Below are 13,388 nucleotides of genomic sequence, written 5' to 3'. Positions count from 1 at the left end.
TAACACAGTGATTAATATGAGTATCATCATCATAACTTCATTTATCTTAGAATCTGATGATCATAAAGATCCAACAATAACACAGAATGAAAATTCTCAAAATCATATATACACTATCCCCAACCACTCCCAGCTCCAGATCCATGTTATTGACATATATTCGAGTATATGTGTGTAAATATGATGTTACAGATGAAGATCCAAACTCACATGGTCGTTTACGCTGGGCTTGGAACCATAATTACCAAACCGGTTCTGCGAACCAGAGTGCCCGATCCTCGCGTTCACCATTTCCTCGCCAGAAAACAAAGGCAAAGGTTGCAACGAGCGTTCGCGGTTGAAAATAGGGTTACTTTGGGAATGAGTACTATTAGTGGCGGTGGGGATTCGCCACAAACCCAAAGGGCTTCCATTGATAGTTTGAAGTTGCTGAGAATAGGAGTTTCCGTAGAACCTTCCAGTTCCACCAGTGTTCCCAAGCATAGCGCTTGACGAGTTGGAACTGTTCCACGTTGGATAAGAAGAGTAAGAGTAATTAGACATTGCCGTGGAACCGAACCTGTAGTTCATGAAGCTATACGCGTTTGCATCGGAGATCAGGGTACTTTGAAGGTGTCGTTTCGCGTGCTGGCGCTCTCGTTTGTGCGCGTTTTGGTGCCCGCCTAAGGCCTGGGAAGTGGGGAAGTTTCTGCAACAATAATGGCACTCGAATCTGCGGCTGCTCTCGCCGTTTTCTACGTTGTTGTTGACGTCTTTGTTGGTGGTATGTTCGGAGGCGCTAACGTTGTTGTTGGAGATAATAAATGAGTTGTGGGTAGGGTTAGAGTGGTGCGCGTCGCCGAATTCATGGCCGAAGAGGCGAATGGCGGCTTTGTCTTTGGAGGGTGGTGCGGGGCGGAGGAAGGGGAGCTGGGAGAAAGAATCGACGTTCATGAAGTCGTGGGTCTCTTTCTCAGTGTTGTCCATCAGGAGAAAATCACATATAATATCAGAAAATTTATCAACCAATTGACTTAGAAAAGGAAGTAATGGAATTGACTTAGAAAAGGAACAAACAGAAGAGTGAAGAAGAAGAAGGGTAGTTTGGGGGAGAGTGAGAGATTGATATGGGAGAACTTGTGGAAGATGTGTGAGGGTATGGTGCTATGGAGCAAGGGAGAGTGGGGTCTGATATATGGACAATTGGGGCGGCTCATGCATCTCTGAGTGAAGCCTGACAACGCTACAAAATCTGATAATGGCTTTGGCTTCTCCAAGTACCGGCACATCTGATCTCTTGGACCGATCCAAGGCCAACACTATCATTTCTTTCAAATCACGTTATATTTTTTTTTTTCTAGGTGAAACATGAGGCTATTTTTTAACTCACTGGGTTAAACATTAATTCTGTTTATGTGTATGACTATGGCTGACTCAATTTTTTTTTTTTTTTACATATGATGAAAATTAAACACGTGTTCATCTGTTAAATAAATAATTTAAACTAGATTATATGCTTCAATTCTAGCTAGAAAGAAAAAATACCACATGAGTATGAGTACTTTGCTTGTATTTATTACTTGTTCTAAATTAAGAGTTATGATATTTGACATTTCATTTTTCTTAAATACTTATTAGTTCTTTTTATCTATTTTTTTATCACATGATATTATTTATAATAATTAATTTGTTTTCTCTTTTATTACTTTATCTCACTTGAGTGTCTATTAAGATTTCAGAACTAAATCGTTGATCCAAATAATATTGACTTTAATCCCCTTAAAGTAAAATTTTGAATCCAACAAAATTTAATTGAAAGAGATGATCAATCAATTTTTTTTTTATAAAAATTAATATTGTGTAAAATTGGTGAATACTTCATACCAATGTCATAATAATTTAAAACCATAACTTCAGATCTCAAAGTATTATATTCCTTAAATTAGATAGGATATTTGATTGATTCATTTGTTTGTTAACAGAAATAAACATGCAAATATTTTTGAACATCTTAAAAAGAAAGAGATAAATAGAAAAGAATATAAATATGATAAATAATATGATATAACAAATAACAATGAAAAGACAAAATAGAAATAATAATGATTGTTAATTAATAATACGAGTTTAGAAAAATGGCACGTTAAAAAATCATTGTTCAAAACATATCCTCTATCTTATCTTATAAATTAGAATAGTTACTTAGCTTGTGAGAGCTTCACTCTCTTTACTTTCTCTCTCGATTTTGATCTCGTTTGAATTCTCGTCTCTCAAGGAAAGATAAACTATACCTTCATTATTACTAAAAAAATGAATAGTAAATTTAGCATTTTTGTTTTCTAAAAATTGATCATATTCAATCATATTGCTCACGTAGTTTTCCCACTTTTTTGGTGGGAACATATTTTCAATTATTAAGATAGCTGATATTGTTTGGTTTGATATCATGCAAGAAAAAGTAATAAGTACGCTAGCTAATCACATCAAGGAAAAGTTTTGAAGTCTTGCGGACATGGCATAATCTTCTTCTCTGGATACGGAATTGATTTATTCTTCGTCTTCTTTTTATTTATTTACAATGAAAAGTTTGGCTTTTTTATCCAAAAGCTTTTTTTTTCTTCCATATGTGAATTGTTTTTTAATTATTTATCTAAAGGAATAAGTGGTAACAAATCTCATAACTTTGAATTAAAACTTATAACATTTATTACCAATTTAATTTTTTTTAATTAAATTGAAGTTGTAAAATTATTTACGATAGTATAATTTTTTTATTTTACAATTTTAAAATCATAATTTTTTAAAATAAAAAATTAAATCATAAAATTATTTATGACTTTAATATAATTTTTTTTATTTTACGAATCTGAAAAAAAAATGTATTACGACTTTAAAGTCATAATACTTTTTTTTTTATTTGAACGGCTAGGATTGGTGCATGGAGAGAAATGAACAGTCACGGAGGCTAGTCAAGTCCTGAGCCTCTCCACGAGTTCACAGTTTACTTTTTTTCAAATTTTATAATATTACATATTATTATATATTAAAATATTGTAACTATTATTATTATTTTAGGATTTAATATGTTAATAAGTTATAGGATATTAAATAAAAAATTATCTAAATTTTAAATAAACAAAAATATTTAAATAAAATAATATTAAAAAGATATAATATATTTTAAATAATAAAATATTGAAAAAATATATAACAAGTAAAATTAAAATTATTTATGTAATAATTAAATAAACAATTTTTTTTACAATTTTGAAAAAACTGAAAACAAAATAAAATAAAAAATTGCGTGAAAAATTATTAAGAATTACAATTTTTTAATTATTAAGAAATTTGTTTAAGCAATTTTTTAATTTTATTTTGTTTTCAATTTTTTATAAAATTGTAAACAAATTTATTTATTTAATTATCAAATAAATAATTTTAATTTTACTAGTTATTAATTTTATTTAATATGGTGTATATTTTTTTATGGTTTTATTTAATATATTATATATTTTTGTCATATTTCATTATTTAAAATATATTATATCTTTTTAATATTTTTTTATTTAAAATATATTAAAGTGGTAACAAGTATTACGACTTATCCCTTTAGGTAAATAATTAAAAAAAAAACAACCCATATGTAAAAAAAATGAAAAAAGTACCCCTTTTCCATAAAAAAGCCGAAAAGTTTAGAGTTAGAGCAATTTGGACTCATCTTTTGTTTTAAATTTTAAAACATTAAAATTTAAAACCACCTTCTGGTTTTATTTTAAAAAAAATCATTGTCAATCTTATAATTTTCTTTAAAAATTTAGTGACAACAACAACAATTCTTCTATAAATCACATATTATTTTTAGTTTTTATTAAGGAAACATTATGCGAATGATAATAAATAAAAGAGTAAAATAATTTTCTTGTTCTTTTAAAAAAATTCAAATTCATCTAATAGCATATGGAAGGAAATCCTTGACCAAGGAGGTAAGAAGCAAGATATGCTTACAAGTTTTAAACTTCCTTATCCTCATCTCAAGAAAGTTAAGGAGAGAGATGTGCAGTTCCTTGATATCTTGAAGAAGTTCCAAATCTAATTAAATTTCATTTGCTGAATCATTATAGCAAATACTTATTTATGTAAAATTTATGAATATAATGGTTACAACAATAATATATATAATAATAATGACCATGATAATAAAGACTAATAACAAGATGACAATAATAAGGATGATTTTTTAATGATGGTGGAATAAAAATAATAATGTAATTCATTTTTAGAGTATTATAATTATTATTTCATCACCATCTTATTCTACTAATGTTATTAATCATAGTAGTGATAGAGATAATATGCAATAATAATGATGATACTCATTTAAGTGAATTTTAATCTTTCATTTGAATTTAACTATGGATATTTTTATTTAAGGGAATTATTCTCAAAGATATGCAGGTACCCCTATACATATCAAGCTAGCTAGGTGCAGAGTGGAAGTTCTCATCTTCCAACCTGATCCCGCTATTCTTGAGTGGAGAAAATTCAAACCTAAACTCAACTCCAATCCAAGCAAATTTTTGTAGTTAAAGTTAGAATGAGATGATTAGGTATGCGCAGGCGGGTCTAGAATTAATTCTGCCTAATGGTTAGTTCAAAAAATGAGTTGAGTAGTATGCTTGAACACACACGTACACACATATATCATGGTTTTAAATAGTATTCTACAATTATGATCATAATATCAAAATATTTTGACTCATCGTAATATAATCACCAATGCGATTATATCAATCATATTTTCCTGTAATCTAAAAGTTTTTTACTCACCTTACCGCACCACAACCACGATCGCAATTTATATATATATATATATGGTTTTTCTTTGGTAAAAATTGAAACAAGTATCACAGATAGATTTACCACCACTGCCGCAGTACTTGGGATTCTCTGTAAACTCACGTTTTTATGTTCTCACGGTTTGATGTTCGTGTATTATCAGGCGACCACGTTAATTAATTCGTAACTTCAGAGTTCAGAAAGACTGAGAAAAATGACCCATCTTCTTTGGTAAAGTCCATCTCCTTCTCTTCTCTCTCTTTCCTGGACCATATATACGGTACTATTAGATGGTGTCGGTTCTTTATTTTTTGTTGGCTACTTTATATCTGTTGCAGGCAGTATTCTGCAAAGTGGTCCTCAAAACATATTGTAATTGTACAATTGAAATCACACTACACGAATGGGTTAGAGCATGTAATCTTTCTGCCTTCCCTCTCCGTCTCTGAGTAACAAAGTACATCATCTCTTCCATCTATACTTTTTCTTGTTTTACTAGACATCATTATATATTGTTTTCTTCTTTTTTTCTTCCCTTTTTTTTTTCTTCTTCCTCTTCCCCTATATTGAGTTACTATTCAATGCCCTCTGTCTAATTTGTTGTTTGTTGTTTTATTCGCCTTCTCTTTATATTGATCATCTTTTAATTGTAAGTTGTCAGTCAACATTAATAATTAGAAAAGAAGAGTTAACTTTTGAAGCCATTGAAGACCCTGAAGAGTTCAATTAAATATTTTTCTCAAAACTGAAATCAAACTTTGATTACTAGCTAGCCGTAAATCAAGTATCACTTGTATATACACAGAAATCCGACTTAGGATCATTATATATATTGAACTGAAACAACCCTAATTAATTCACATTCGACAATAGAACCCCTCATTTTTGTTTTACATATAAGGTGGAGTCCTCATATTTGCTATCAGTTATCATTGAAGATAATTAATCTTCATATTTTGCCTCTCATAAGACATAATTAAACTCATAATGATTCTCGTGAAGTCAAATACATTAAAAACCTGAAGGGATAACTTTCTTACAGTCTTACTAGACTCGGCTTGGATTACTTGGATAGCCAATTTATTGTTCAAATACCGGTGGATCGGTGATTTTAGATCCAAACAACAGCCAATAGCTCACTTGTTTTGTTTCTTGCTCTTCTTTTATGCCCACTGTAAAAAAAAAAAAAAAAAAGAAAACCGGCCAAGTAGTGTCCCATCTAAGGCCTTGTTAGAGGTTCTTTGATAGTTGTAAGTGATTTTTTCATGGAATTAATTGTCTGAGTTAATGATTTAATTAATGTTTTGTTGTAGCTTTATTTTCTTTATATATGCGCCTGCTTTAGTGGTGTATGCTATTGACTTTTTTTCTTCAAAAAGTTTTGGCTAGTTAAGTCTGAATAATGGCTTACTAGAATCAGGCCGGTATTAAAGTTCAAACAATCCCTATATATAGAAGTAAAAATAACAACATACTTACAAATTATTTATGAACGAAGTCGTCACATAATAACAGAATTTATTATACATTATATTACTCTTAGACTCTTTTCTATATAACCTCGATCATCGACTGCTTTCCATATTCTTTAATAATTCTACTCCTTTCATTCCCATCCCCAGGAAATCTCACCATTCCTGATTCTTTCTCTCTCATAGTCAGGCAATTATTTTCTTATTCCGGGCTAGCTAGTTGTCAAGATAATGATCATTGAACTTCCTTCGAAGAATTGAAGGTAAAATATCTACTCTATGCAATTTGATTCCATTGACAGATTTAAATTTGCATCGATCTCAAAATTAAAGTGGGCCTCTTTCTACATGTCATTTGAATATCTCCTTTAATACTAACAACAACAGGAGCAACTACCCTTTGTTCATGCATGCAAACTTTCTCTTTGCCAATAAGGTCACCCTCACATAATGAGAGGCTTAAATCTGGGAGCGAGGGGACCATAGTATAACATTCATTCATACACATATATGGGGGTTTCCACTGCAAAAATGCTCCATTTACATGCCCCCAAATAAATTAGAAAATTAACTGACGTGAGCATGAGCACTTGCTCGTTAACTTTGTCTCTTGATTCGGTAACATCATGAGCGACGTTTCAAGGATATCTTTAAAAAGAACATGACTTTACATCATATTGTTTGAGATTTGTGCATGCAAGTATATATATTAGTTTTTCTTTTTTTTTTAGGTAAGTATATATATTAGTAGATAAGTAATAAAACGAATATAAGGAACTTAAATACTATAACGAAAAAACTATTAGGTAAGTATTAACATTATCAAATCTTTAATTATCTAGAAAACATGTAAAAATTGTGATTTGAGATGAGATTCACGATGGAAAGAAAATAGGAGATATGAGATTAGTTGAATGGTTAAAAAAGAAGAAAAAGAGAAAAAGATTGTTTTTATTTATTTTTTATTAATAAAAACTAAACAAACTAATTAATAGTTAACCTTTGTTGATAAAAAAAAAAGAAAAAATAAGATAAGAAATAAAAGAAAGTTACAATATTTTCGAGAATATATACAAGCAATCAGTAATCACAAGTGACAATTTAATATGAAAGCTAATAGTTTTACCTTTTACTAACTAATGTTATGTAAGGGTAGAAATAGATTAGGCTTTACTTGGTCTCAGTCTAACCTTGATTAAAAATATATGATTTGAGTTTGATTTGTTTATGTGTCAAAATTATTTTAAAGGCTTTACCTTTATTTTTTTAAAAGTTTAAATTTATTAAAAATATATGATTTAAGAGGATACTTTGTCATAATTTAACGATAAGATAAAAAAAAAGTGTACATGTTAAAACTTTATAATAAGAATTTAATCTAAGCTGTTTATACAGTTTAAAGATATTTTTAACGCCTAATCTCACATGCATGATAATTAACTTATTTAAAAACATATTTTAAAATAATATTTTCAAATATGACATAAATTTATGTTTCAATAAACTTATAAACTTAAGCTTGACTCTTTATATAGGTCAACATGTTTAACATTTAAAAAAATTAAATAAATATAAAATTTTAATACATTATAACATAGTTAAAATAATAATATTATCAATATTAAACATTTATTTTTGTTTTCTAAATAGGTCAGTTTATTAGATGTAAAAGACTTCTTAAATAATCTAGAGTCTATCCTTTTTAATTAAATACACTTTAATAAAAATCTTGACCAAGTTTATTTTATGAACTGACTTGGTCTAAGCGTGATGTAAGCTGTACCCAATTTTTTTTATACTTATGTTTCCTCCTAAATTTACTAGCTCACAATTTAATATTCATATAACGATAATATTCTTTTTTCTATATTATTACGGTTTTAGTAGTTTCAACTTATGCAATGTTAAGAATTAAAAGAACTTTTTTTATACAGAAATCGAGAGAAAGGAAGGATTTCTCAGGGGGAAAAAAATATGTAGAAGCTTTTATAAATAATAACAACAATAAACAGAAAGAAACAAGAATGGGGGTGCTAGAAAACTGTTTTAAGTGGCATAGAATACACGAGAACCCACCATTTCTCCACCTAAAGGATAAAGGCTTTGGTAGACATGGACGCGATATATGATGGTTTATCACATTCATATATACTATTCAATCAATTGAACTAAATTCATCATTAAACACGTGGTTAATCAACAATTGCTTCCTCCGTTATTAATAATAAAACATTCGAGTTATTTTAAAAAATAATTATTATATCAAATTTATCAATTATTTATATTATATATCATTCTTAAATTATCTTTTATTCTCTTTTATCTATATACTTATTTTTCATTAATTTTTTTGGAAAAAATAATTAAATAAATATTTATAAAAAAATAATTAATATATTTAAAAATTAAAAAATAATCTTATAAAAAAAAGAAATTTAAAAAAAATAATTTTATAATTAAGAACGAACGAAATAATAACACACACGATAATATGCATGAACCTAACATAAGATCGACCGTGATGGATATGTGCCCCTTTTCTATATGTATGGCCCTTAATTGTTAATTATTCGAAATTTAGAATATGAATTGTCCTTTTGAACTCCTTAACTTTAAACTTTGAAGCTTGAAGGGTACGATGTCAATAAGTCATTGTTGTCGGAAACTGGAGGGTTTGGACCACGAATGTTAAAAAATGATGTTACAAAAATAGTGTTAAATATTAAGTTATGTATAAATTATTATTATATCATAAAATAGTAATAATATTATTTTATATTAACACTAAATAAAAATGAAAATAATGATTCTTAAATATGTTAATCAAAATTTAATAAAAAATTCATTTTTAATATAATATAGCATAAGAATTATATAATTTAATTGATAAATTTTAAATTATAAAAATAAATTAAAAAATAAAAATTGCTATAGAAAATTTAACTAAATCGTAAAAGATCGATTTGATTTGAATTTGATATTATATTTAAAGTGAATCAAATCAAATCTATTTTATTTTATGTTTGGTTGCAACAATTTTTGTATCTAAGAACCGAATCAAATAGCTCCGGAACATTCCTATGCGAATCCACCGAATTAATTGTAGATATATATGTGGTATATTAATAATTATTTCCCATTCAGAAATTATTATTTTTTAATCAGACCGTTAACATGCTGGATTTTTTTTTCTGTACTGTAAAAAACGCAAATTTAATTTCTCTTCGCTTATAAAATGTTTTTTCTCCTGCACCGAAAAAAATTCACTCGTATAGGAAGAAAAAACTAACCATACAAGCTAGAAGCGGGGAAATATATATCTCCGTAATATATATATATATAAAGACTATATATATTTTTTACAGATAAAAAGACATTATATAATCCGTGAAAATTATGTTAATAAAATATTTGATTGAGGGAGAGACTAAATTGATTTTACTTTTTTTTGACAGAATTGATTTGCAACGCTAGCTAGCTCATGAGTTTAGAATCGCAACTCCAACAAAGCAATTAACTTTCAGATGTACAAATAAACCCGGGGCAGGAATTTGTACCAAAAAGGTATTAATTCCCATCATTGTATACATGATTTGCAAAGTACTCAGATTTTTTTTTAAGGCTTAAACACTAGGCACTTTAAGATGTTTTTCGTAGGTATATTTGGACATTTAACAATTTCCGAACTTATTGGATAAATCGGAATAAATGCTGCTCTGAAAAAATAGTGTTGATTAATATAGTTTGGAGATGTAATGATTGAAGATATACTACTCAATCTTTCTGCTATAAAATATCAGCTACCTGGATACTAATTTAATCACATGTACAACTAAACATCTAACTATATATTTAGATAATTAAAGTTAATTTGTAAACTTAACTTTGAATAAAAATATGTTGTAAATTCAAGTTTAATAAAAAATAAGTTTACTATAAATAATTTATGTTTGTATATTTTTAATAATTTTTTTGATAAAATAAAATTCTTTTGCTTAAGACTAATTAAAAGTACTTTTGAATATTGTGTAATTATTAAAAAGGTATGAAGTTTAATTAATTAAGCAGAAAACACATGATGCGTAAAATAAGAAAAATTCTCCCAATGGAAAACAAAAGTTTAATTTAAAAGAAACTCTAGTTTTACTTTTAAGTGAAACTTAATTTAGTATCATGGGTAGGTGAGAAAATTATTTTGAAGTGCATCTAAACATAACACCAAACTGAGTATATATAGTGGTATAAAACTAAATTGAAGGACCAAGACGATAATCCAACATGCTCTAAAAACTTCGTATATATTGGAGTATTTCTAATATGGAAAGCAATACTTTGAGAAAAACAAAACAAAAAGCCTTGAACCTACTTTGTTTTCAAGTCCTCACTTTGTTTGTGCTGAGTCTAACTGAGTGTATTGCAACTTTACTTTCTTTACATTTATTTTGTTTTCCAACTTAATTTAATTAGTATATTGTATTTAACTACTGAGTTTCTAGTTTACAACTTCTCAAGTTTTGAATTCGAAGTTTGACTGTTTAGTTTGTGTTTTGTGTGACTGATCTGGTCCCCTCATCCGGAACTTCTTTTTCTAAATTACATATTTGCATAAATTTAATTTTGTACATGTTATTCAGCTTCACAAGTTTCATTTTTTATTGGAGTTGGAACGAAGGAAAACATAATTCAACTCTATTTTTATGCTACTCAAACTTCAAGAAATTACTATTCAATAAACAAAAAAAAAATCTTATTTCTCCTATAATGAACTTAAAAAATAGGGTAGTAGAAGATTTTTTATTTTATTTATTTTATTTTAACCCCATTTTATATTTGATGACATGGATAGATTGATCACAACTACTTAAATTAGCTAAAAACATTTACAGGTATGGAATCAGCTAATTAAATAGCTCAATCCATTACACTATTGTGCTTATAATAACAAACTTGAGTAGGAAATTCCTTTCATTAAGAAATAAGTTTGAATATATATATATATATATATATATATATATATATATATATATATATATATATATATAATCTTTAAAAACAAGATATATATTTATTTATTTTATGGTGTCATTAAATTTTATTTATTTGAGGAACCAAAAGTATATTTTACCTACGAATAAGACTCAACAAAATTTAGATAGTATATTAATTAGAGTTTTAGATTTCTGACTATATTTTCTTATTGACGTACAACACTCTTGGTGTACTCTCAAAAACATACATAACCAAGAAAATGAATAATAATAATAAAAAAACATCAAAACATCCAGCGAAATATTGTCGGATTGACTCTCGACTTCTTAATCTTTCACACAAGTTTCTATCGACTCATCATTTCATTCCAATGAATTTTAATGGATTTGCATTGATAGATTCCAAGTGGCTGGTCATCTGTCGTATTGATAGAGATATATGCAGTCCCGAAGTCTTGATTAATTTCACACGTAATTACAATGGGAAGGGAATCATGACTTCAAGTCTTCAACAAGTTGGCCATTGATGATTTTTCATTAATTTGTTTTTATAAAGCAACTTATAACAAGGAATGAATTGTTTAAATTGCAAATCATTATATCTTCTTAATCCTCCTATAATTTTTTGTCTTAACATTTATTTATCAAAGAGAAAAAGATCTTAACTAATCTAAAATTTGATAAAAATTATTTCTTTCAAGAATCAAATTTAGATAATATTTAAATAATTTAATTTAAATTTTAATATATTAACTATTTTTTTCTAATCACTTCATTTAAAAGATTTATGAATAATGGACTTGAGTATTAATCACCAAAATATGTATATTGTTGGGTTCCTCATATATATTCTATGAACATTTTAGTATTTTACCGACTTCCCTGAGTAACTTTCATTCACTTGTGGCTGTTTATGACAAATCATGTGAGGGAGACGAAGGAAAGAGAGAGAAAGAGAAAATCATTCAAATTTGTATGTTCTTTGAGTTTGACATTAAAAGTAGTACTACATAATAGTATCTAAATTTGGTAGTTGTAAGTTAACGACGTTCACATGAATGATGTCTCCTTTCATTTATTTCAATGACTCAAAATTGGTCCACATCCATAATTCAAGATGTTGACACTAGAGACTGTTCTAGTCTAATATTGACTACTAACTATATTGTCATTATCATTAATTATTCTATGCATAATTCACTTGATACCTAAATCTTTATAGTGACCCCAGGATGTTTTATATATGTTTTCCCATCAACAATTATCAATTAATTATAGAAGAAAAACAAAAATGGATAGTTTTTGTAGTTTTATTAATATATCTTTTACTGGCATTGAGATTCTAATTAATCAAATCATTAGCATGAAACTCCACCTTAATTAATTGAGATAAGATTTCTTTCCTCTACGAAAGATCATCGCCCCGACAATATCATTGATCGTGTGTCAATTGACAAGTGGTACCAGCTTTTTCGTTTGTTTACATTGTCATTTCCCCTTCTGAGCAAATAACCATTTATTTTTGCATTTGGTGCTTACAACGTCTTTCCTGTAACATGAATGTAACATATTAACGCATAGTCCACTTGAAATTTCTTTCGTGTCCCTGCAGCTGCACTCAAATAAAGATGACATAAAAAATTATCCAGGTGACTGTTGTTTGGCCAATTAGATTATTGGTTACCGGATCTTTATGAGATCACTTATAGATATTCAGTTCTCACTATAAGAGAGGTATCAAGATCCTTTGTGGTTAGATTATACTCAAATTTAAAATCTACGAGATTTAATTTGTAACATTTGTTCATTTATGTACATGCTTAACATAATGTGAGAGTAAAATTTAAGTATAAAAATGTTGTTATTCATATTTATCCAAACTCAAATTTTAAGATGTTAGAGCTATAGATCATTTGTTATTATGTCTTTATTGAATCACTTATAAATGTAAGTTCTCTCGACATAAAGGAGGGTTTGAATATATTTTGTGGTTGAATTAGGTGGAAATTCAAATTCTAAGATATTTATGAAGTTAGTAATTTTATGTGACTAAAATGAAAAGATAAAAATGTACTTGGTAGGCCAAATGCAGCATACAGGGCTTAATTGAAAA

At 27.8% G+C, this 13,388-nt stretch overlaps 1 protein-coding gene and 1 long non-coding RNA gene across 2 annotated transcripts; one reads left to right on the top strand and one right to left on the bottom strand.

The window, feature by feature from the left end:
* Window positions 1-1,298, bottom strand: LOC114406805 (zinc finger protein 8-like). The gene has a single exon (XM_028369635.1). It carries the CDS (start codon window positions 964-966, stop codon window positions 187-189), a length of 780 nt encoding a protein of 259 aa, XP_028225436.1. The 5' UTR covers window positions 967-1,298; the 3' UTR covers window positions 1-186.
* A 3,638-nt stretch (window positions 1,299-4,936) lies between these two features.
* On the top strand, window positions 4,937-13,208 carry LOC114405521. The gene is made up of 5 exons (XR_003665255.1): window positions 4,937-5,046; window positions 5,154-5,272; window positions 6,438-6,550; window positions 9,743-9,851; window positions 12,888-13,208. It is a non-coding gene; the product is annotated as an uncharacterized LOC114405521 (long non-coding RNA).
* The last annotated feature ends 180 nt before the right edge of the window (window positions 13,209-13,388 follow it).

This window comes from Glycine soja, chromosome 3, assembly GCF_004193775.1.
Source record: "Glycine soja cultivar W05 chromosome 3, ASM419377v2, whole genome shotgun sequence".
NCBI classification, from domain to species: Eukaryota; Viridiplantae; Streptophyta; class Magnoliopsida; order Fabales; family Fabaceae; genus Glycine; species Glycine soja.
This window is presented reverse-complemented; position numbering and strand designations above follow the sequence as displayed.